Source organism: Protopterus annectens, chromosome 2.part1, assembly GCF_019279795.1.
Source record: "Protopterus annectens isolate FY-2018-M chromosome 2.part1, PAN1.0, whole genome shotgun sequence".
Lineage (NCBI taxonomy): Eukaryota > Metazoa > Chordata > Ceratodontiformes > Protopteridae > Protopterus > Protopterus annectens.
This window is the reverse complement of record NC_056729.1, coordinates 1,429,300,659-1,429,325,673: the sequence shown is the minus strand read 5'-3', so window position 1 is coordinate 1,429,325,673 and position 25,015 is coordinate 1,429,300,659. Positions and strand designations below refer to the sequence as shown.

General features: G+C 45.3%; 1 protein-coding gene across 2 annotated transcripts in view; it reads right to left on the bottom strand.

The window, feature by feature from the left end:
• Positions 1–25,015, bottom strand: part of FAM193A (family with sequence similarity 193 member A) — a 2,395,037-nt gene that overhangs the window by 791,398 nt on the left and 1,578,624 nt on the right. For both annotated transcript variants that reach the window (XM_044062897.1, XM_044062898.1), the window contains one exon: positions 24,806–25,004. In XM_044062897.1, coding sequence (XP_043918832.1) covers positions 24,806–25,004 — 199 coding nt within the window. The remainder of the gene's footprint in view (positions 1–24,805; positions 25,005–25,015) is intronic.

Sequence of the window (25,015 nt, the reverse complement as noted above, 5' to 3'; positions counted from 1 at the left end):
GGTTTACTGAGACATGTGATTGGTGAAATTAGTTGATTAGCCATGCTGCAAGATTCAGAGTTTGGAGCAGTGTGCGCAGAATTTTAATGGTTCTGCTGAGACAATAAGTGAGGTGTTTGAGGCAAGTACCACGGAGGAAGGTGTGACATATTCCTTAGAAGCGGGTACCAGTGTTGGTGAGGCCAGTCCGGAGCAATTAGAATCATTTTTGGTTTTTCCTGTCTGACTTTTAGTAAGACCTTGGAGAGAAGAGGCAGAGGGGGAAAGGCATAGACTGATAGGTTTTTTCAGCTGAAGGATAGAGCATCCACTTTCCACACTTTTTTGTGATGAATTCTTGTGCAGAATGTGTCCAACTGATAGTTTTGGGGAGAGGCAAATAGATATATGTCTGGTCTCCCCCATTTTCGTGTTAACATCCTGAAGATTTGTGTATCCAGTTTCCATTCGTGCGGGTCCATAAGATTTCTGCTTAGGTCGTCTGCCAGAGTATTTTGCTTTCCTGGCAGGAACTGAGCTTGAAGATGTATTTGGTAAGTCAAGGCGGTGTTCCACAAGGCCATAGCTAGTCTGTAAAGGGGGTAGGAGTGGGTACCCCCCCGGCTTGTCTATGTACCACATAACTGTGGTGTTGTCTGTCTTTATCAGTAGTTGTCCTGGATGAAGGAAGTCCTTGAAGGCTGTCAGAGCATTCTGTACCGCTAGCATTTCTTTCTGGTTGATATGTAGATGCATTTGGTTTGGGCTCCATTTGCCCTGAATGCATCTCCTTGCCAAATGGGCCGCCCAAGCATAGTCTGATGCATCTGCAGTTAGGGTTTGGGTGGCTGGGGGTAGAATGAATGGCAGTCCCTTGTTTTGGTGACATGCCTCTGCCCACCAAAGGAACTTCTGTTGCAGGCAGGGAATGAAAGGAATCATTGTTTCCAGGCTGTGACAATGTTGACTCCATAAGCTTTTTAGTTACCATTGAAGTTTCCTCATATGCAGTCTCGCATATGGAATTAGTAGAATGCAGGATGCCATGAACCCCAAAGCCTGCAGAATTTGTCTTGCAGACAGCTGGGTTTTTCTGGCCACTTGTTTTGAAGTACGTTGTCAATTGAATTTGTTTGTCAAGCCATCTGGGCAGTTGTATTCAAGCTTGCACCCAGGAATGTAATTATTTGAGAGGGTACCAGCTGTGATTTCTTTTAGTCTATGGTGTACCCTAGGCATGCTAGAAGCCTTTTTACAAATGTCAGATGCTGAAGAAGAGTGTCCTTGTCCTCTGCCTGAATGACACAATCATCCAGATATGGATAAATTTGAATGTTTCTTTGTCTGCAAAATGCAATTACTGGTGCCAGGCACTTTGTAAAGACCCTGGGTGCAGCAAATAAGCCAAAGGGCAGTGCAGAGAATTGGTAATGCAAATAGCCTGCTTTGAAGCGGAGGTATCTTCTGCAAGATTCCCTTATTGGGATATGCAGGTATGCCTCTTTTAAGTCTAGAGTTACCAACCAGGCATTCTTGCCTAGCATAGGAAATAGCTGTTGTAGAGTCAGCAATAAATGTCCAGGAACGTGTTTAGAATGGATAAGTCCAGAACTGGATGCCATGATTTGTCTTTTCTGGGTACCAGGAAAAGTCTTGAATAAAATCCTTGTCCATTTTCCTTTTCTGGCACTGGTTGAATAGCCCCCATATCCATGAGGGACATGACTTGTTTCTGGGCCTCTGCCCACTGATTTGGTGGCAGATCTGGCCATCTGTTTGGAATTGGCAACGTGTGGAAATGAAATCTGTACCTCTGGGATACTATATTTAATACCCACTTGTCCAGGTTAATTAAATGCCAATTTTGAGCATGACGTGCTAGTTATCCCCCCCCCCCCAAAGGGGCTGTCAAAAGATAAGTGCTTGGAGATGGCAGAGGAAAGTCATTGAGACTGCTTACTGTAGGGTTGTGCTTTGTTACCTCCTGATTTGGAGGTGGAGGCACCCTACTGTTTTGACCTGTAAGATCCTTGTGATTGAAACCTGGAGCCTTTGGAATGTCTGGGTTTGCCCTGAGCGGCTCTGGTGGACACAGGAAAAGACTAGTTCTTAGTAGGCCAGTGTCTATTGAACCTGGGTGGCTGTACTTGCAAGAAATCTTTTACAGTTTGCATAGATTTAGCTTTGTCTTCCATCTTTTTTAAAACCTCTTCTGCCTTATTACTAAATAGACTGTCCTGCTGTAAAGGAGCATACAACAATTTAGCTTTAACATGATTAGGCAGATTTTGCTCCTTGAGTCAAGCATGTCTTCTTATCATAGATCCAGTTACGACGGCCCTGCAAGAGGCCTCCAAGGAATCAAAACCACATTGCAAAGTATGCTTTCCAACCTGTTCTGCTGAATGCAATAAATCCTGTAACTCTATTTTCCACACAATCAGAAATCAACATAATTTTCTGTTTCAGTAAACCCATAAAATGCTGTTGATATTTAAGCATATGAAACTGGCAGTTTAAAGCCCTGATTGCCAAGGTTGCAGACATTTAAACCTTCTTTCCCCATCTATCCAGCACCTTGGAGTCTCTATCTGAAGGGGTAGGATTTTTGGCTGTAGAGGCCTTAACACCCTTGGGACCCCTGAGAAATAGTTTCAGGGTCCGCAGCAGGATTTTTGAAAAGAAATTTGTGAGAGTCAGGAACCCTGTAATATTGGTCTGGCTTACTAGGTGCCGGAGGCAGGGAATCTGGAGCCATACTTGATTCCAAGAAGACATCATCAACAATGTCTAATACAGGAGGTATTGCCAAAGGCCTATGCTGAGGAAGTAGAAAATCCCTAAGCCTCTTTTTGGATTCCGAGAAGTCCTGACTCTCCCAATGAAAATGTTCCCTTAAAGTATGCAAAGTCTCTCCAAAAGAATAATCCTCAGGAGGAGAAGCAGAAGGGATGGATTCCTCTGCATCAGAGCCCTCATAAGGTGGAACAGAAAATTCCTGATCAGAAGAGGAATCAGAAGAAATGGAAACCTGATCTGAAGGTTCATAATCAGTGCCTTGCCTAGGCCTCTTAGCAGGGGGGGGGGGGTTGGAACCCCCTGATCAAGGTAATTAAATCCTCAGCCATTTTGATCATTTGTTTTTTAGGCATAGGGGCCTGAGCACGTGGCTCATGCGTTGGTTTTTTAGATATAGAAATAGTTTTTGGCCTTGATTTTGATGATGGCATCGGTTTAATATACAAATGTTGAGGCCCGAAAACACCCTCAGAAGCCGGTGCCTGCTCAGCGGCTCCGAACCCATCCAAGGGAGAGACATCCGCAGGTTCAATACTTGCAGAATCTCACGGCATACCGGACTCCTAATGGGTCTCGGCAGAGGGCAGCGACTCAAATGTAGCGGGCATTAGGGGCTGCAAAAGCGCCTCACTGAGTACCAGCGAACCGGCGACTGGCTTAGGAGAAGCTTCGTCTGTTTTGGACCTCGACGTTCTGTCTCTGTCTTTTTCCTTGCGTTTTTTGTGAACTCCGGTAGTCGGATTTTTAACCGATGACATTTCAGGATAATTAAATCTTGAACCAAAATATTTTGAAGCAAAAATATACTGACGCTTAACAGTGCGTTGGTTAAATTTAGCACAAAACCGACAGCAAGGCACGTTGTGATCAGGGCCAGTACAAATGAAAATCCTTATGAGGTATTTGCTTCCCACAAGTAATGCAATTATTAACTTTTACTGACATCGGTAAGGAGCAAGAAAAAGTTTCCCCAATGGGGTACTTAGCTTTAGTTTGAAGACTTCGGTTCTGAAACTCTAAAACGAAAATTTCAGGAGTCTGCCAACCGGCACTTGCAAACTGCTTCGGGCACCACACAGCAAGAAAGACTGATTAAAATGGCATCAGCTGCATGTTTTATACCCCTGACAACCTGACGTCATGGAAGAGGAGACAGCAACCGAACACAGGACCCAAGACTTTGTTATTCAGACCAACTGACGGCAACCTGCCAGCAGATTACCCAAATGTAATGACTGCAACAGTGAAACACGAAGAACATTTTGAGTTTCTACCTCGGCCCTGAGAGTTTTGGGCACGTCTGGGTATCCTTGTAAAACAGGGAAGGTGTGAAAGTAAAACTTGTAACCTTGGTTTACTATACTGAGCACCTATTTGCCATCTGTGATGGAAGACCATACCTCTGCAAACCTGGCTAACCCCCCACCCCCAAAGGAAACCCAGGGTCTGCAGAGGTAAGCACAAGGCCGTAGTCATTGAGAATGTTTGCTTTGGGAAGCTGGCTTAGAATTCCCTGATTTAGCAGAAGAAGAATGCCACTGTTTATCCCTTTGAGGGGCAGAAGCCTGCCGTCTGGAAGATCTGAAACCCCTAGGCCTAGAGCGACCCTGCTTGCCAGGATCAGGGAAAGACCAATTCTTGGAAGGATAATGCCTACTAAACCGAGGAGGCTGAACCTGAAGGAAATCTTTTACAGCTTGCATAGATTTTGCCTTATCCTCCAACTTCTTTAGTACCTCCTCAGCCTTATTACCAAAAAGACTGTCCTTGTGCAAAGGAACATCCAGCAATTTAGATTTAACTGGTTCAGAAAGAGGCTGCTCCCTGAGCCAAGCATGCCTTCTAATTATGGAACCAGTGCCTGCTGCTCTGCAGGAAGCCTCCAAAGTGTTAAAACCGCAATGAAGTGAATGCTTATTAACTACAGTGGCAGAATTCAGTAAGTCTTGAAAATCTTTGTTCTCCACCACGGAAGGAATATCTCCAAGTTTAGCCTTAATAGCCTCCAAAGTATGCTGCTAATAATCAAGCATGTGAAAAAGACAATTCATGGATCTAATGGCAAGAGTTGCAGAGGTATAGACATTTTTTACCCCACCTGTCCAAGGCCCTAGATTACTTATCAGAAGGCACGGGGATTTTAGCAATAGTAGCCTTAACACTCTTGGGGCCTTGAGAAATAATTTCTGGATTAGCAGTAGGGTTTTTAAAAAGTAATTGATGAGATTCAGGAACCCTGTAATACCCATCTGGTTTTCTGGGGGCAGGAGTAACAGAATTAGGAGTTAAAGAATTTTCCATGAAAACATCATCCACAACTTCCAAAACTGGAGGTATAGCCAGAGGCATACATTGTGGCAAATCTAGGAATTCCCTGATTCTTTTCTTAGACTGTGGAAAATCCTGACATTCCCATTTAAAATGCTCCCTAAGAGTATTCAAAGTATCCCCAAAGGAAAAATCTTCTGAAGGGGAGGCAGAAGGGATAAAGTCCTCAGCATCAGAATCTTCAAAGCCAGAAAAAAGTTGAGAATTTCCTTCTTCACCAGCAGATATTGGAAATTTCAGAAAATGAGACAGACAAAACATCAGGAGATAATTCCCTAGCCCTCTTTGGGGGGGGGGAGGGGGGTGAAAGCTCCATATCAGGGAAAGAAGATCACCAGCCATCTTTTTCAACTGGGACTGAGGTACAGGAGGGGAGGCCGATGCCTGCTTGTGAGTAGGTTTGCGGCTGGAAGGTTTACTAGCAATCCAGAGGGACTCGAGAGGCCTAGCAACTGCAGAAGTTTGAATTAAGGTAGTCAGTCTGGTTCTGGACTCATGTCGAAAAGAAGAGGCGTCAGAAGCTGGTGCCTGCAAAGCGGCACCGGACCCATCTGAGGAGGCGACAGGCGGAGGGTCTGAAGACAAAATAGCCTGCGGCATGGAGGACTCCGTAAAGGTCTCAGCAGAGGCTTGTGGCTGAAAATCTGCAGACTGCAGGGGCTGCGAAAGCGCCTCACTGGCTACCACTATGCTGACGACCAATTGCAGCGGTGCATCGTCAGTAGATTTAACCCTAGGCCTGTCGCGGTCCTTGTGTTTGCGTTTCCTAGGTATATCCAAAGTCAGGAGACCAGAAGACGCCATACCGACGAACTTAGGCCAGACTCCGAAATGCTTATCAAAATCTTAGCTCTATGGCATATGGTATGTGGGTTAAAGGAAGCACAGAGATCGCAATTAGGGACGTTGTGCTCAAGGCCCAAACAAGTTATACAATAGGAATGGAAATCACGGTGTGGAATCTGCTTTCCACAGCAAGACAGTTATTAACTTTATCTGACATTTGTTAAAGCAAGAAAAGAGGATCTCCAACGGGGTACTTATCTGAAGGTGTCTTCAACTTGGTAGTCGGAAAGCGAAACGAAGGTAAACGGCCGACCGGCACTAGTGAGAATTGCATCTGCTTCGGGCTCTGCGGCAAGAAAGACTGAGGAAATGGCGTCGGCTGCCTCCCTTTATACCTGGTGTACTGACATCAGTTTTACAATCAGCGGCAGCTGACGTCATATACCAAGGAATCTGGTATTCAGGCCGACTGAGGGCTACCGGGAGCTGGATAACCCCATATGTGAGGACTACAACAGTGAAACACGAAGAACATCTGGGTTGCCATTTCCTCTGAACTCTGTGTGATCCTGTCCAAGCCCCCACCCCCCAACGACTCATCCAAGGTGTCTGTGTGAACCTGTCGAAGAGGGAGAGGTGTGACAGGTAATCCTGGATTGAGAATGACCCATCCTTTCCACCATATAAGCTCATTGTTGAGACAAGAAAAGAGGGGACTCGGGCTGTCCAAAGGGTGGCAGTGCTGGGTCACGCTGACTTTAGGTACCACTGGATTTTCCTCATGTGCAGTATAGCCAGGAGAAGCATAGGGATGGTGGCTGCCTTGAATCGAGGAAGTCCTTATTATCTCCCCTGCCAAGCAATGAGTTGCAGAGGAGATGATATGGAAGTTACTGAACAGGCTAAAACCGTTCTCTTGGGGCAGGAAGGCATGTATCTTCTGTGTTCGGCCTGCAATTCTAAAAACACGAGGTCTTGCATAGGAATCATGTGTGATTTTATGTAGTTTACAATGAAACCCAGACCTGTCAGAAGATGGGGGAGAACTGACTATGCTGAAGAAGAATATCTGGAGAAAGTGCCTGGATCAGATCATCATCCATATAGGGGAAAATCTGAATTGTGTGTGTGCAGCAGACGACTACTACAGGTGCTAGGCACTTTGTAAACACTCCCTGTGCACTGGAAAAGCCAAAATGAAAAGCAGTAAACTGATAGTGTGAGGATCTAGAGAAAAACATGAGGAATCTCTTGCTAGAGAGGAATATAGAGGAGTGAAGGGGTGGCCTCCTTGAGAGCCAATGATACTAAGGAGGCCTGTGGGAGATTGAAAGGTGTAAGAGTCTGAAGACAGCATTTTGAAAGATGAAACCTTTAGATAAGTGTTCAGGATGGGTCTCTACTGCCCTTCTTTTCCTGGGACTAGAAGAATCCTGGAATAAAACCCTTTTCTCATTAATGTTATGGACTTGCTTCGATGGTACCATGATCCAAGAAGTCTTGAACAATGGGAAGTACTCTGATTCAAGAGGTCTTGAACAATGGGAGTCTGAAGAGATATTTGATTTGCAGGAGGCAGTGAGATGCTTCTCAGAGGTTGAATGTCTTCCCAAGACATTATATAGTCAACCCTGATGATGCAGAAGACACACTTGTCTGTGGTAATAGTTTCCCACCTGGAAAAGGAGAGTGACAAACATTGACAAAGTGGGGTAATAGGGTTAGGGACAGAGGGAGGGGTGCTGCAGGGCTGGTGACAGGTTTTCCCCTCCCAAAAGCAGCCTCCAAGCTGGAAGATCCCTTTGGGATTTTTCAGAGTAGAATTTCCTCTGTTTTTCTTTGTTTCTGGATTGTCGGTGGGTCCCTTCTAATGAGGAGCAGGTAAACTTAGCAGGGTAGTTCCTCTGGTATCCAGGGACTGAGGAGAGTACGATCTGTCTGCAGTCTTTCATGGTCTTACCTTGGTTTTGGAGTGTTTTAAATACACTGACAGCCTGATGGCCAAATAGTAAGTCTTTGCCTAAGGGCAAATCTAGAATTTTTGATTTAAAATCCTCAGGCACAGGCTGACTGTGAAGCCATGCATATCGTCAAATAAATCCTGTGGCAGCTACCCTAGAAGGGGCATCCACACCATTCTAACTGAACTTAATGCTGTGTCTGGCAATCTGAGTGACCTGTGAAAGTAAGCCCTGCATTTGCTGCTTAGAGTCTGCTGTAGGAGGATCAAAGATAACTTTAAGGAGTTAAGAGGAGAATCAAATACTTTGTCATTCTAGTCTGGTAATTAACAGCCCTAAAAGCAAGGGTAGCAGAGCTGTAAGTAATATTCCCCATCTAGCCATAGGCCTACTGTCATTACCACCAGGCACAGCATTACACTGGGCAGAAGCTTAGAGGGCTTATCCAAGGAAAGAGATACTGCAGAAGAGTCTGCCACAGGGTTCTTATGCAGATATTTCAGGTCATCAGGGACCCTGTAAAACCTATATAGTCTCTTAGGAGCTAGATGGTTGAGAATCAGATGCAGAAGAGGTGGAATGAATGTAATTCTAAAAAGCCTCAAGCATAGGAGGAACAGAAGGGGCAGAGGTACCCATCTCCCAGAAGGTGTAGTGTATCTTCTGAACTTCAGAAATCTGTGCGGATTGCTGAAGTGTTTCATCATGCTCTGTCTAGTCCCCCCCCAACCCCAACAAAAACTCCTCTACAGGGGAATCCGGTGACAGGGAGTCTCCTTTATCTGAAGAGATTTGTCCCAGACAATGTAGTCGAGAAGAAGAGTCCAAAGAATAATCAGAGTCATAGTCCTGCTCCCCATCAGAAAAGGAAATCAAAGTAGGTTTAAGAATAAAGGTTGTGGAGATCCGAAAGAGGGCTTCAAAGACATAATAGCTTTGAATAGCCTTCTGAAGAGTCCATCCATCCATCCATTCTATCTCTAGCTGTTGAGGGGGAGAGGCCACATGTTTGGTCTTCTAATTTTTCTTTTTAGGCGTGATGTGTGCCTGGCTGAGACATTGAGAATCGGAACCATGTTTGAACTCTATGAGAGAGACTGGGATTTCTTCTCTAACTAAATTCTGAAGGACACTGTTCAGACCTTCTGAAATAAGACCAGCAAGGATTCAGGAGTTATACCAGTCTCCATCGGGGTCTTCATAGCAGGCAACTGAGAAGTAGCCCGACATACTGTGTGTTCTGAAACCTGAGCGGGTACATCAGAAAAATTGGAGTATGAATCCGCTTGAGGTCTTAAGTTTTTTCTTCTGTGGCAGAAGGACATCTGATGAAGTGGAGTCAGCCATCTTGGATTGGGACAAGCATTTAAGACACTGGATCTAGAAGAAGGTTTTGAGAGCAAAAAGCTTAGACTTAAGGGTTTTTCAATTGAAGACTGGCAGATCAAGATTTGTGCTAGTGTTCCGAGCATAGGCAAAAGACTTGGTACCCACATTCTTGCATGGAATCTGCTTACCACACACACACTTACCTCTCCTGACATCTACACAATTTGCAAAAATTCAAAGACATAAAGAAAGGTTTCCCAACAGGGCACTTATCTGGATAGATGAACAAAGCAAAGGTACCAAACACCAAACAATGAACAGTATAAAGGATGCGCAACCTGCGTTTGGGCTGGAAGCAAGATAATCTGATACATGCTCATACATCCATCTTTATACTCCTATACATATGAGCTGTTGTCATGCACTGGACGCATGACCTAGGGAAAGTAAAGCTTTGGATGTCAGCAGCGACAATCCCATATGTCAGGAAAACTGAAACAGTGATTTCAGTCAGGACATCAATCATTATTTGTAAATCGATGATGACCAGAACAACTGCTTTGACTACGTCACGTCAGCAGCACAACACGTCTTTAATCCCCCTTTCGCAACTTATTCTTCTATATGGCAAATGGTCAAGAATCATCTTCATTCTTAACAATGAAGTTTGTGCAGGTATGACCTTTTTAAACTACACTCATATGCAGAAGAAACTATCGTTGTGTAAATTCTTACCATAACTTTAGATGTCCTTTTTTATATGCTGCTGTTTTCATAACACAGGGGGGTCTGCCTCTTGTCCACACTCATACGTCCGGCCATTTTACAAAACACAGATGCCACAAAGGTGTGTGAGACATCCCACATCTCTATATGGGGACGTCGGCCATAAACAGATGTCGGGTACAAAACTGATGTTAGCACGCACCTTCCTCAGAACTGAATGCTGCCAGAGTCGGAGACTACAGAGTGGGTACTCAGGAGTCAGGCAAGTGCAAGAGGGAAGTCAGGGTGGGAAACTATACAGTAGCATATAGAAGAGAAGAACATCTAAACTTATGGTAAGAATTTACACAACAATACAATGTCCTCCTATTCACATGCTGCTGTATTCATAACACAAAAGAGAGTAGAAGAGCTCCTGCATTAAGAATAGAGTGGAAGAACAGAAGCACTTTCCACAAACCCATGAAGGATGGCACTGGCAAACCCTGCTGTGGCCCTAGACACAATGTCCAACTTGTAGTGTTTGGTAAAGGTATGGACAGAGAACCATGTAGCTGTTTCTAAAATGGCAGCTGTATCCAGACCCTTGAAAAAGGCTCCAGAGGAAGACATTGCCCTAGTGGAGTGTGCCTTTACTGTGAAGGGAAGCCTTCTGCCATGGGCAGTATAGCAAAAGGTGATGGTTTTGGATATCCAAGAGGATATGGTTTACTTGGAAACAGGAAGCATCCTAGGGCTCTTGGGTGGTAAGATACAAGAAGCCTGTCTGATTTGCAAAAGGATTTGTTCTTGGCCAGATAGTACCCAAGTTGTCTGTGAACATCTAGGGTATGTAGTATCCTTTCAGTCAGGTTTTGGGGTGAAGGGAAGAAAGTGGGTAGATTGATGGCCTGATTCAGGGATCAATGCCCTATCACCCACAGTGTAAGGCTCAGAGTGGACAGTTGTTGGTGTATGAATGTTCCCCTCTCCTGTGTGAGGAGGTCCATCCATGGGGGGGTAAACTTGTGGTGATTGCCCTTGGCTGGATGCCAACGGTGCCTTGGCCAACAGGGCATCACCAACAAGACTTGAGGCTGTTCTTTCTGAATTTTCAGCAGAATGTTTTGTATGAGAAGGAATGGGGGATGCATAAGCATACATTCTCTTCCAAGGGAATGAGAGAACATCCACCCTCCATGCTTCTGGGTGTGGTACCCTGGAGCAGAAGGCTGGAAGTTGTCTGTTCATGGGGGAGGCAAAGAGATCCACATCTGGAATACTCCATCGATGGATCAGGCCCAGAAACACATCTCTGTTTAGCATCCATTCGTGAGACAGAGTCATGGCCCTGCCTAGAGTATCTGTCATCACGTTGTCTGCTGAGGGAATGCAGACAGCTTGGAAGTTGACTTGTCTGTCCAGGGCAATTTCCCATGCCTGCAGGGCTAACCTGCACAGGAGGTAGGACCTTGTGCCCTGTTTGTTGATGTACCACAGCACAGTGGTATTGTCTGTGTACCACCTCAGCATGCCTGGAAGGAGATGATTCTTGAAAATTTGTAGGGCTAATATCAAGGCTTTCGTTTCTTTGATACTGATGTGTTCTTTCTGTTGAGTGAGGATCCATGAGCTTCTCACTCTCCGTTCTCCTAAGGTTGCACCCCAACATGTGTTTGAGGCATCTGTGAAGAGGTCTTGTTTGGGGGGCAAGGGAAGGCCTGGGTTGGCATATATCTGAGCTATCCACCAGTTCAATTCCATGGAAAGACATGGGAGCACTGGAATCATGCACTACAGGGGGTGCAGATGTTGTTTCCAGACAGTTATCAAGTACCACTGGAACTTTCTCATGTGAACTTTTGCCAAGGGAACCATGGGGATGGTGGAGGCCATGAATCCCAGGAGCCTGAGAAACTCACTGGCTGATATGGCTTTTAGAGGGAGCAATTCCTTGAAGTAAGTAATGAGGGACATTTTTTCTGGGGGAAGACAGGCCATCATTTTTTCTGTTGGGATCCTGCACCCCAGGAACACATGAGCCTGAGAAGGAATCAGGGATGATTTTTTGAGGTTTACAGTGAATCCCAGACTTCCCAAGAGGGAAATGGTGAAATCTACATGCTGTAGAACCAAAGGAACTGATGGGGTCTGGATCAGGATATCATCTAGGTAGAGGAAGAGTTGGATTCCCTTTGTCCTGGCAAAGGGCATGACTGGTGCCAGGCATTTTGTAAACACTCTTGGGGCCGTAGAGAGACCAAATGGCAAAGCACAGAACTGATAAGTGTGCAAAACCCACTGACAAGTGAAGGAATTTCCTGAAGAGGGGATGAATTGTAATGTGTAAGTAGGTGTCCTATATCCAAGAATAGTAAGAAGGCCTGGGGTAGGATCAGGGGGAGCAGGATATGAAGAGTAAGCATGCGAAAGGAGGGAACTTGAAGGAAGGTGTTGAAATGGGACAAATCCAGGATTGGTCGCCATGGACCTTCTTTCCTGGGAACTAAAACCATCCTGGAGTAAAATCTCTTTTCCCCTGCCATGTGTAGGGACTTCTTGAATGGTTCCTTGGTCTAGGAGTTCCTGAAGAACTGAGGGGAAGGCAGCCAGTTGTTCTCGAGGGGGTTAAGGAATGCCTTTGGGAGTAGGTCTGGTCTCCCAACTCCTGAAGTATCCCCTGTTTTATTACAGGCAGGACCCAATAGTTCTGGGTAACCAGATTCCAAGCAGGTAGAAAGAGGAACAGATGCATGGAAAGTGGGCTGTTTGGATCCAGTGCCTGGCAGTCACAGGCTGCCAGGCTTACCCTGAAAGGGCTGTTTGGTGGCAGGAGTACAGGGAGCAGGTCTGGCTGAAGCCTGTTTCCTGCAGTCCTTCTTGCTTTTGGCTGGCAACTGTTTGGCAGGCCTTCTCACAAAGGAGGTTTTGGCAGAGTAATTCCTTTGAAAGCATGGGATCAGAGACAAAAGCGTGTCTCAGATCCTGTAGCTCCTTGCCCTTCATTTGGAGGGCCTTAAAAAGGTCACCAGCCTCTGAACCAAATAAATCTTTACTGTCTAGGGGTGCATCCAAGAGTTTAGACTTAATGTCATCAGGGAGAGGATGCAATCTAAGCCAGGAGTATCTCCTAATTTAAGACCATGAAGCAGCAGCCCTAGAGGAGGTACTGCATCATAACTGTACTTAATAGAGTGCTTGGTCAGCTGAGTGCAGGAATTCAACAGGGTAGATATTTAAGTCTTGGCTAGAGAGTCAGGGAGGCCCCCCTAGTTGGTTATTCACATCAGCTACCAGAACCAGGGAATATTTGGCCATGTGGGTTTGGTAGTTAATTGCTCTAACTGCTAGGGTAGCAGAAGTGTAAACATTTTTCCCTAGGCACTCCATTAACCTGCTCTCCTTGTAAGAGGGCATGAGGGAGGTTGGAAGCGAGTAGCTCAGCAGTTTTGTCTGAAGCCACAGCAATGACTGAAGGGTCTGCAAGTGCTTTGTGGAAGAATTTAGCATCCTCAGGGACCTTACAGAACCTAACTTGAGCGTTTGGGTGCAGGCGGTTGTGAATCAGTGTTTTGGAGGCAGCCAGGAATACATCCAAGAAGGCAGGGTGTACTGGAGGAACAGCAGATGGGTTTGGAGCCTCCATTTGCAAGAGTTCGTAATACCTCTTCTGGGTTTCTGTAACCTGACTGCTGTCCCACTTAAATAATTCTTTCACTTGAGCAATGGTTTCCGCCGAATGTGATACCTTCTCCTGGGGAATCTGTGCCATTAGACTCCTACTCTGGGGAATTGTACCCCAGAGGGGAAGCAATTTGTGAGGTATAAGAGAGATTCATCCCCTGAGGAGTCCTCTTCTTCAGATGAAACATCCAGAGCATGTGTACCTTTGGGGGGTAGATGCAGTAGGGGCCTGAACCGGAATAGGGACCTGGCGTAGGGCTACGAAGGCATTCAAAAGGCCTTGGGTGAAGGCCTGCTAGTCAGGAAGTAGTTTGGAGGTGGTGGGCATCGGCGAAGAAGCAAAATGTTTAGTTTTTTGTTTCTTCTTTTTATGGGACTCTGACATTGAGGTATTGGAGATCCGGTGAATAGTGGGAGGGCCGGGGAGCACTCAACAATATCAGAGTTAACATCCTCGCGAGCCACAATTTGCTAGACCCCACATGGACCCTGAGATATGAAGAGCCTAGGTTCCCCCTCGGTGACCGATTCGGACATCTGCAATTCCCTCTGGGACATGCCCTCAGCTTCTTTAACAGCTCCCACCTGGGTACCCGCCAAAGGAAGGTCCAAGGAATCTGGCTCGGACTCTGGGCTTTCATCGGCCTAGACAGGTGCAGCTGTCAGAGAGGGTGCAACAGTTGGTTTGGGCCTAGACGTTTTGGCCTTCTTGACTGGCGGCTCATCCGAGGGGCCCGACATCGGATCCATCGCTTTGGCCAAATGCTGAAGATGTTGGTTCTCTTAGTAAAGTTTTAATGCAGCTAAGCAACTCCTGAGGGTTTTGGGAACAAAGGCCTGACAAATACTACAAGTAGCGTGTTCGTGTTCCTGGCCTAAGCAAAACAGGCAGAGCTCATGCATATCTTTATGTGGAATTTGCCTTCCACACCTACACTTGCCCTTTCTACCTGACATGAAAAACCCTACAGCAGTAACAAAGGATAATCAAAAACCCATATGGGGTACTTATCTGAAGTCAGATAAGATGAGTGCTTCACATGGGATCACTTTTCTGAAGGAGCAACGACCACAGCTGGCAGTCACACAGGCGGCAGAAAAGTTCTAAGGAAGGTGCATGCTGATGTCCGTTTTGTGCCTGACGTCCACAGACAGAGATGCGGGCTGTCACACACACCCTGGCAGTAGCATCTATCTTTTGTAAAATGGCCAGACGTACGAGAGTCGACCAAAGGCGAACTCCCTTGTGTTATGAATACAGCAGCATATGAATAGAAGGACATCCATTATTACTGAAGATCTTGCTGGGTGAGGACAGTTACAAATAAGTTCTAGAAAGAGACTTTAATCATTAAACGTGTAAAGCCTGATGTATAACAAGAAAATAAACCACCAAACACAAGAAAAAATACTACCACGTGATGTGAATGTTAATTTGTTGGACATAAACTCTAACTCACCTACATCTAGCATGAACTTATTTGGTTTCACACAGCTAATTAACAGCCCCAAATATCATACCAAGACATCAAATTTCCAATTAGACTGAAACTTAGTATCTGACTCCAGCAAATACACCACTTCAGGTATGACTAAATGTCTCAATGAACATCTCCCAGTCCATACAACCAGACATCTCACGCATCCACTTAAACTCCACGTTAATAAAGCACACAACCTTTACAACTGTAAACCATAAATTTTAGTTACTACCCTATCATCTATTAACTAGAACTTCCTAAAAATTCTCCCCTTAGATGATGCTGTAAATTAATTCAGTACAACTGTCTTGTATATCCTAAATATAGCCTTGCACCTCCTAGAAGGAAGAGACTTAAAACAAATAATGCAGTTTGGCTTTCCAAAAAGAGTAGAAAGCTAATGCAGGACAGAGGAAAAAGCATAGAAAGAATAGGAAAAAGCATAGAAAGAATGGCAAAAATATAAACCACAATATCTTGAAAACTTCAGAATATTGTGCAACTGTATGAAAAAGTAAACAAATGGAAAGAAAAAAATTATAACAACTTTCAGAACAGTAAATATAACACAAACATTCTGGACATCCATTAAAGAAAATCTTGCATTCTGTCCAAAAATTCAAGCCTATCCCCTCTCCCAATCACTCACCACTTGAAACTCCAATACAACTAAACTTATTTCATAGACTGTACAGACAAGTATAGCATCTCTAATGAAGGACTCCTCAACATCTATTCCTAACCTTGCCCATAAGCCACATATCATCATATCCACTTTCACCTTTAAACCTGTACCCACATCCTATATTAAACTACACAAACTCAAACCATGCTCTCCTTTAGCTGACAATCTTCCAAGTGTGTACCTTAAAATAGCAGATGATAGCATTGACTATCATGTCTCAGTCCTTACAAATAGGAAAATCCGGGTATCCCACATTCCCTCTCTCTGTGGAAAAGATCACACATTATCCCTCTGGACAAAATAGGAAATTCAACAGATGTTACTAACTTCAGACCTATATCAATTGTATCCCCCTTTCCAAATACTTGAAAAATGTATTGTAAAACAACTGCTAAACTATCTCCTGCAAGAAAAACTCCTATCCTCCACACAACATGGATTTTGTCCTTTCCATAGTACTAACACTGCATGTCTAACCTAAATAGGTATTGTCAATAAGCTAGAGATAATGGCAAACTAGTCTCCTTATTCCCAGACTTGTCTAAAGTCTTCAACACAGTTTGTCACAGTAAACATCTTCTTTCAATGTCCTCATTAGGTCTCTCCCTTCTATGGTTCAAAAGCTACCTAATCCAACAGGTATCAGTCAGCAAACTGGCACTCCACCTTATCTCCATACCTACTCAGTCACCACTTGTGTACAATAAGGCTCTAACACTGGTCTCCTCCTCCACACAGCCACACAAAAAGGCCTCCCTAATACAGTACGGAGATGACTCCGCACATTTCCACATCTGACAACATGGCACATCTCTCAAAAAAATACTCAGGAAGCTTTAACAGCGACTGAAACATTGCTTTTTAACTCACACTTAACCCATAAAAACTTCTACTTTCCCCCCAGTCCCTCTCTTAAGAAAAAAAAAACAAAAAACAAAACTTCAAGTCACCTCCCTTGCTAGTATAATCATTGAAGTCAATTCTCTTAGCAAATTATTAGGGATGATAGTGGATGACAATCTTAAATTCAACCTGCATATACAAAATTGTATAAGAAAACCTCATAAAAATAGGGATGCTTTACAGTGCCAAACACTTTCTCACCAACTCAACTAAACTACACTTGCCACTACCTATCTCCTCTCCACACTTCCTTATGGCTCTCCTATCTTTACTAACCGTCAGGCATTTGAAAAAACACACACACACACACACACACACACAAACAATGCTATAACAAAGTTACTAAATTTACAGAAAATATCCCTTGCAGAACCCACCAATGTATAACACCAAAATGCCTAAACTGGTTAGAACTACCCTATCAACTAACATATACACAGCTTATTGCCACTTATACAATTATCCAGACTTCATCTGTTGTCCAGCACTAAATAACATTCTAAACAACTATGGTCCCTGTTGGACATTATGATTAAATATCCTGTCTACAAACCTATCAAATATGCTGGGCATTGTCTGTACTAATATCAGCCCTGGAACTCTAACTTTTATCTATCAGGTCAGTATCCTCCCTCCAATCCTTCAAATCCATTTGGAAAGACTTCTTAGCCAAAAGCTGTCTCAGCTCTGTCTCAACATCAGGATAACCTATATCCCTAAATGTGAACAAATTAAAAGTTATGTACCTACCATAACGTTCCATGTTAGTTGTCTTCTTCTCGCCTTCTTTCTTGCTGGATGGGTTCGGAGCCAATCCTCGGCTCCGACTCAGCCACTCTAAAAGCTTGAGAGCTAGTTCCACTGGCTCGAGGCTCCCCTATATCCCACAATGCTAGGCGGTAACTCCTCAGATCTCGTTTGAAAGCTAAGGCCAGCAAGAAAATTCCATAAGGAACCAAGAAAACTCCTCTAGGTCTGTCCTGGCTAGGGGGAAGGAGGGTGAGACGCAAGAAAGAAGGCGAGAAGAAGACAACTAACATGGAACGTTATGGTAGGTACATAACTTCTAAATGTTAAGTTGTCAATCTCACCTTCATTCTTGCTGGATGGGACCGCGTCCCTAGCACCTTGTCCCGGGTGGCCTATCGGAACAGACTCTTGAGTACAGTGGAACCAAAGTTGGCTCGGTCTCTAGAGGCCAAGTCCAACTTATAGTGAGAAATGAAGGTATGGGGAGAAGCCCAAGTAGCTGCAGAACAAATCGAATCAATAGGCAGCCTATCTTGGAAAGCTATAGAAGTGGCTAAAGCTCTAGTTGAATGAGCCCTGGGTTTGGATGGCAACCGTTGATGTCTTATCTCATATACTAGGGTAATCAACGAAGTAAGCCATCTAGAGAGAGAGACTTTAGAAACTGGAAGGCCCATTCTACCTTCTGCATAAGAAACAAACAGTTGGTCAGATTTCCTGAATTGTTTGGTCCTGTCTAAATAGTACCTAAGTTAGAGATGAATATCTAAGCAGTGTAACTTTTGTTCTGACCTATTAGAATAATTTGGGAAGAAAACAGGAAGCTCAATGGTTTGATTCAAATTTGCCAATGAAGCTACTTTGGGCAAAAAAGACGGGTTAGTATGCAAGGACACACTGTCTTTATGAAATACCAGATAAGGAGGTCGACTACACAGAGCATGGAGTTCGGAGACTCTTCTAGCTGAAGTGATAGCTACTAAAAAGAGTGTCTTCCAAGAAAGTAACTTTATAGAACATGAAGCCGCAGGTTCAAAAGGGGGAAGAATTAAGGATGTCAGAACCAAGTTGAGATCCCATTGAGGAGGAGGATCTCTGATGGGTGGTTTGAGGAGAAAAACTCCCTTTAAAAAGCCTTGCAGAGTTTGTGAGACATAATGGAGGACTCTGAGACTCCAACATGAAAGTTCGATATTGCTGCCAATTGAACTCTAATGGTAGATGGGGACGAACCTTAGTGGAAAAGTTCGGCTAGAAAGTCAAGAACTGTTTGAATAGAAGCAGTGAAAGGATCTATATTCTTTGACTGCGCCCAATAGGAAAAACGTTTCCACTTGCTAAGATAAATCTTCCGAGTGGAAGATTTATGAGAAGCTATCAAGATATCTCTAACTGAGTGAGATATCAAAGGAAGCCTGGCTAAGGTTGGAATTGGAGGAACCACGCTGTGAGGTTCAGAGAGGGAAGGGAGTGGTGCAACTGACCCGACTGATGGGTCAAGAGGTCTGGAACTGGGTCCAGATGCCAAGGTTGTTCCAACAGATAACGGTGGAGAAAAGGGAACCAAACCTGTCGAGGCCAGTAAGGGGCAATGAGGATCATGGAAGCTTCCTGAGCGATGGCTTTCTGGATCAGCTGGGATATCGGTGGGAAGGGAGGAAAGGCATACAGAAGTCCCCGGGGCCAAACGTGTACTAGAGCGTCTCTGCTGGGGTGGCCTGGTTGGGGAAAGAGGGTGAAAAAACCGTCGCACTTGCTGTTTTGGGGAGTAGCGAAAAGGTCGCAGCAAGGCCTGCCCCACTTTCGAAAAACTTTCTCCACTGAATTGTTGGACTTCCCGGGGATGTGCATTGCTAACAGAAATCGCTGAGAAGAAATTGCCCATTGCCATAGTCTGAGTGCCTCTCGACATAGGGGGTAAGATCTGGTTCCGCCTTGTTTGTTGATGTACCACACTACAGACATGTTGTCTGTTTGAATTGCTATAGTTCCCTTGGGAAGAGAGTCTTGTAGGGCTTGCAACGCTAGAAGCACTGCTCTCATCTCTAGGACGTTTATGTGCAAGTGGCACTCGAACGGTTGCCACATGCCCTGGACTGTCCTGCCCTGGAAATGCCCCCCCCCCCACCTGATCAGGGAGGCGTCCGTTGTCACTGTAGCAACCGGAGGGAGAGGGACGAAGGTCTCCCTAGGAGGAGCTGAGGAGATGTGATCCACCAATAGAGATGATCCTTGCACGACTGAGTTATCCGAATAGGATGGGACATTGGGAGACTTTGGTAAGACCATTGTGTGAAGAGCATCTATTGTAAAATTCTCATATGGAAGTGAGCTAATGGTAGGAGAGGGATGGCCGCCGCCATAATCCCCAAGACTTTCAGGATCAGTCTGGCTTTGACTTTGTTGCTCTGCAAGACAAGAAAGACCTGTTTGTGTATGTCTGCTATCCTCTGCTCTGTGAGTCTGGCTGACATCTTGACTGTGTCTAGATTTGCGCCTATGAAGGTAATAACACGACAAGGCGACAAGACAGACTTTTCATAGTTTATTGATATGCCTAGTGCCTGACATGTGTGAAAAGTGTAGTCTCTGGCGAGAAGTAAAAGATGCTTGGTGGGGGCTGTAAGGAGCCAGTCGTCTAAATAAGGAAACACCTGGAATCATTGTCGTCTCAGGTGAGAGGCTACCACTGCCATGCATTTGGTAAACACTCAGGGGGCTGTAGTGAGACCAAAGGGCAGGGCTCTGAATTGAAAATGACTGGTTCCCAGCCTGAAGCGGAGAAATCTCCTGGAGCGTCGACTCATCTTGATGTGATAGTACGCATCCTGGAGATCTATCGAGCACATCCAGTTGTCCCGCCCCAAAAGGGGAAGAATGGACTGCAGCATGACCATCCGGAACTTTGTTTTCTTGACAAACTTGTTCAAGTTGCTGAGATCCAAAATGGGTCTCCAGTCCCCTGTTTTCTTTGGAACCAAAAATAATTTGGAGTAGATCCCGGATCCTACTTGGTCTGCTGGAACTGGTTGAATGGCTCTTTTTGCGAGCAGCTTTGAAATTTCTAATGCTGCTTGCTCCCTTTGACTGGGTGGAACGTCTGGAAGGGATTTTTTGGACTGCTTCGGAATGAAAAGGAAAGGGATTCTGTAGCCTTCGGAAATGATAGACTGTACCCACTTGCCTTGAGTTAGGCATAGCCAGGCTTTTGGGTACAGTGATAACCTTCCCCCGACTGCCTCCGAAGGTGGGCAGTCGGGCAACACCTCAGGGATGCTGAAAGGGCTTGTCGGAAAAGGATTCTCGACTGCCCTGATTCTGCGGGCCCCCTCTGCCCCTGGGACGGCATCTACCATTGTTGTTCTCCCCTCTGCCTCTAGAGGGGAAACGACTCTGTGCGTCAGGCAAGTCTCCTTGAGATTGTTTGCGGAACCACATCTTTCCTCCCTTCTGACCTTTGGGGTAAGGTCTAGAAGGAGTAGAAAAACAGACTCCGACGGCAGAAAGAGTCTTGCCATCAGTCTCGCACCTAGTCAGTGTTTCCTTCACTTGAGGACCAAAAAGGGATGATCCATCAAAGGGGGAATTAGTGAAGGACGCCTTAAAAGGGTCCGCAAAGTTACAAAGCCGTATCCAGGCGTGCCTACGCAAGGCTACACCTGTACCTGCCGCTCTACTTGCTCCATCCGCCGCATATGAAAGGAGGCACATGGAAGAGTTGGTTATAGAATTAAGGGTAGCCAGCTGAGAGTTCATCCTATCCTGAAAACCCGCAGCTGTTGGGTCCTTCAACATTTCACTCGCTTCTTTGAGTAAATCCCTCTGAAGACGAGTAAAATGACACAGGTAATTTAGCGATCTCATAGTAAAGGTTGCTGACTAGAACATCCGCTTCCCGTACCTGTCCATCGACCTAGACTCCTTGTTAGGAGGATGAACAGGCACCGAAGGATCAGCTAACTCCTCCTTGGTAGCCGCAGCCACCACCATAGCATCAAGAGACGCCTTTGGTCAGAAATTCTTTATCCTTGGGGGCCGTGATGAACTTTGATGGTCTCCTGGGGATGGGTTCCACTGAATCAGGAGCCGCCCAAGCCTTCTTTGCCACCACTTGCATATGGGGGTCAAAGGGAGGGGACACCCAGGAGGTGGAAGGGCGAGAGCCAAACGCCTCAAGATACACTGATTCATCCTCTGAAGGGTTGAGGGATGGCCAATTCCCCCTCTGTTTTAAGATTTCAAGGATGTCTACAAAGGAGACATCTTCAGAGGGAAAACGAGGGGAACCTTCAGACTCCTCTAAATCAGTGTCAGATGTGACAGACTCAGGGGAGTCAATGTGCTTCCTCTTGCACTGCCTCTTCCTAGGGGGCTCTCCTACAGGGTCAGGAAAGGCCTCGGAAGAGGAGGAGATCCCCACAGGGGAAACTTGAGGAGCTGGCTCTCTACGGTCGGGGATGAGAGAGTGAGTAGAAATCACCGGAGGCACCATAGGGGGAGGGGCAGAAAGAACCGACTGTGGAGTTGAACCTGGTTCCAACACGCTCCTCATGACTTCGAAGGCACCCCTGTCAGGCAGAGCCAGAGGTCTCCGTTCCGAAAAACTGGAAACCTCCCAAGGCACCGACAGTGATGGCTCCGAGGCCGATGTCGGAGCCGAACTCACCAGCGCCGAAGCACCAAGAGGGAGAGCGGGGTCGGACAAGGGTCCGATGCCACTTGCCCCCTCGGAGCCGACGAGGGAAGTCCGGCGCCGAGATTCTTCCAAGGAAGACATCGGAGCCGACGAGGGAACCGAAGACAAAGGTATCGGTTCCGACGCTACCACAGTCTCGGGTCCGAGCCGCCCCGACTCCGAACTCAAAAGAGTCAGAGGAGGAATTTGAGTGATAGGAGTAGGTCTCGACTGTTGAGTCGGACTTTGAAGCATCTGGGCTAATGCCTCGGACTTAAGAAGTCGACTCACTACTCTCTGAAGGTCATGGTCCGATAACCTGGAAGACCTAGAAGAGTGGGATCTATGGCTCCGTTCAGACAGCAAGGGTGATGCTGGAGCCGAATGAACGGAGCCAATAGATGGAGATCGGGACCTTTTTCTAGATGTCGGTTCTGATAAAATAATCGGAGCTGACAGAGTAATGTCTTCCTCGGCTTCGGCCGGAGCCGAGGACACCGTAGGGGCTTGTATTCGAGATTCATCGGCTCCGGCCGGAGCCGATGTTCGAATAGCTTTACGGCCTCCAGAAGACGGCTCAGATGCTGGAGCCGAAGGTCTGGAAGACTTAGAGGGTTTCCCCGATGACTGAGTCGAGGGACCCTCAGGCTTAAGTAAGCCCCTTAAAATAAGTTTATTTTTTCGCTCCTGCAGGACTCTAGGGCTGAAGCCATGGCAAACAGCACATGAGTCCTGCAGGTGCAAAGGTCCCAGGCAGTACACACAAGAAGTGTGACCATCTGTCAGAGACATCTTCTGACAGCACGAGTCACACTTCTTAAAGCCTGAGACCTTTGATTCCTTAGACATAACTAAGGGAAAAGTGTAATCACCCAAGCACACACACACACACACCGATTACACTTAGGAGTAATTTAAACTAATTTAAAACAAATTATAGTAACTAGAAATAAAAATCCCTACAAAACACAGTCACTCACTAGGAAGGGAGGGACTGGGCCTAGGGCCCGAGGGAAAATTCTAGAGATTCGTGGAAAAAAGGGGGTGGAAAGTTAACGGAAATGGGACAGACTATATCTAAACTAACTATATATATATAAAAAAAACTAACTTTAACAGGGGAAAAGGCTAAGAAACTAGTTCTTTACCAAAAACTAACCTGAGCCGGTAGGAACACACCTCGATCGCTGTAGCGGCAAACGAGATCTGAGGAGTTACCGCCTAGCATTGTGGGATATAGGGGAGCCTCGAGCCGGTGGAACTAGCTCTCGAGCTTTTAGAGTGGCCGAGTCGGAGCCGAGGATCGGCTCCGAACCCATCCAGCAAGAATGAAGGCGAGATTGACAACTTAACATTACCCATTCAAACCTTACACCTCCTTATGCTCCCTTCTTCACTTACTTCTACCAATTTCTTTCCCCTGGTTTTCCCTCTAAATATACTATAAGCAGGCTTTTCTCTCAGTTCATGCTGCAATTTGTGTTTGTATTTTACTAACTTACCTTTAATTTCTCTCTAATCTGGATAAAATTTCTCTAACAAATCACAGTCATACATCTTGTATCTATTTTAACCAATGTTTGCAAATAACGTCAAATTTGGTATAATTAAACTGCAGTTGATTTTATATTACTTTTAATGATTGTAAAGTTATTGTTCTTAAATGTTTTGTAATACTTTGGAGGTTTTCTCACCAATAAGGTTACCATACGTCTGGGTTTCCCCGGATACGTCGCCTTTTTGGACTCCTGTTCGGGCGTTTTTTGGGTTTTTCAAAAACCTGGACAAATCACAGACTTTTCAAAAAACAGACATCCCTATTTCAGCAGGATTGTCCCAGGACTGGCAGTCCGATCCAGAGTCCTGCACTGCCGGTTACAATCCCGGCAAAATAGCCTCCGCTTTGTTTGTTTTTTAGATTGGCCCGTATACCAGCCAATCAAAAAATTGCAAAACAGAGCTCTGTTCAATGGGGAACTGCTTGATATTCTGCATTGAACAGAAGAAGGTCTGCTGTGCAAGTTTTTGATTGACTCGTATACCGACATACAGGCCAATCAAAAATTGTCAAACACAGAGCTACTCGTCTTTAATGCGGAACTACGATGTTCCGCATTAAAGACTTTTTTTTTTGTCTCTTCACCTAGTGTGAAAGACCTTTTGTCTCGACCCGACCAGTCAAGAATCTATCATCCTCTTTTTTATATAACCAAATATGGTAATAAACCTACTCACCAGGTCTCCCACTGGCAATGGGCTCCTACCCAGTCGGACTTTCCCGGTAATCAAATGTAAAGAAATAAATATAAATAATGAATATTTTAGATGAATCTGACCCCATGTGGAGAGGAGCAGAGAAGAATGACCTCCCTTTGCACTTACAGGTGGGAAACATAATCCCCAGAGGTACTGCAAGACAAAAACTGGTCTTCACTAACTAGTGGAAGAAGACCGACCAAGGGAACAACTCTGCATTAAACACTTTTACACGCTGATGCAAAAGATTACAACAGTATGGAAGGCAAAACAAAAGAGAATACATTTCTTATGAAACTGCCTGCAATTATTACTGTGAGGCCTTGCGTCTTGTAACTCTACCCAAAGATCTGCACGGTTAGCAACTGACTGAGCAGAAGGCATTCAAAAAAGCACAGCTTCCACACCAAGACCCAGGAAAAGAACACACAATGACTAAACGTTTAAACTAATAAACTTGAAGGACACAGGCAATGGTACTTACCAGCAAATGCCTCTGGTAAAAAGGCAGCTGGGTTCCAGTTTTTCTCGTTCAATACATCTGACCCCCATAAACTAAGAACTTTTGAACTGTTCCATTCTGGAGTGTTCTCAAAGCAGCTTGGGTACATATGGTCTTGGAAGGAAGCATTAAAAACCTGATGTTTACCTGTATGGCCTGAAAGTGATGCAGATGGTAATGCCTGCAAAAATG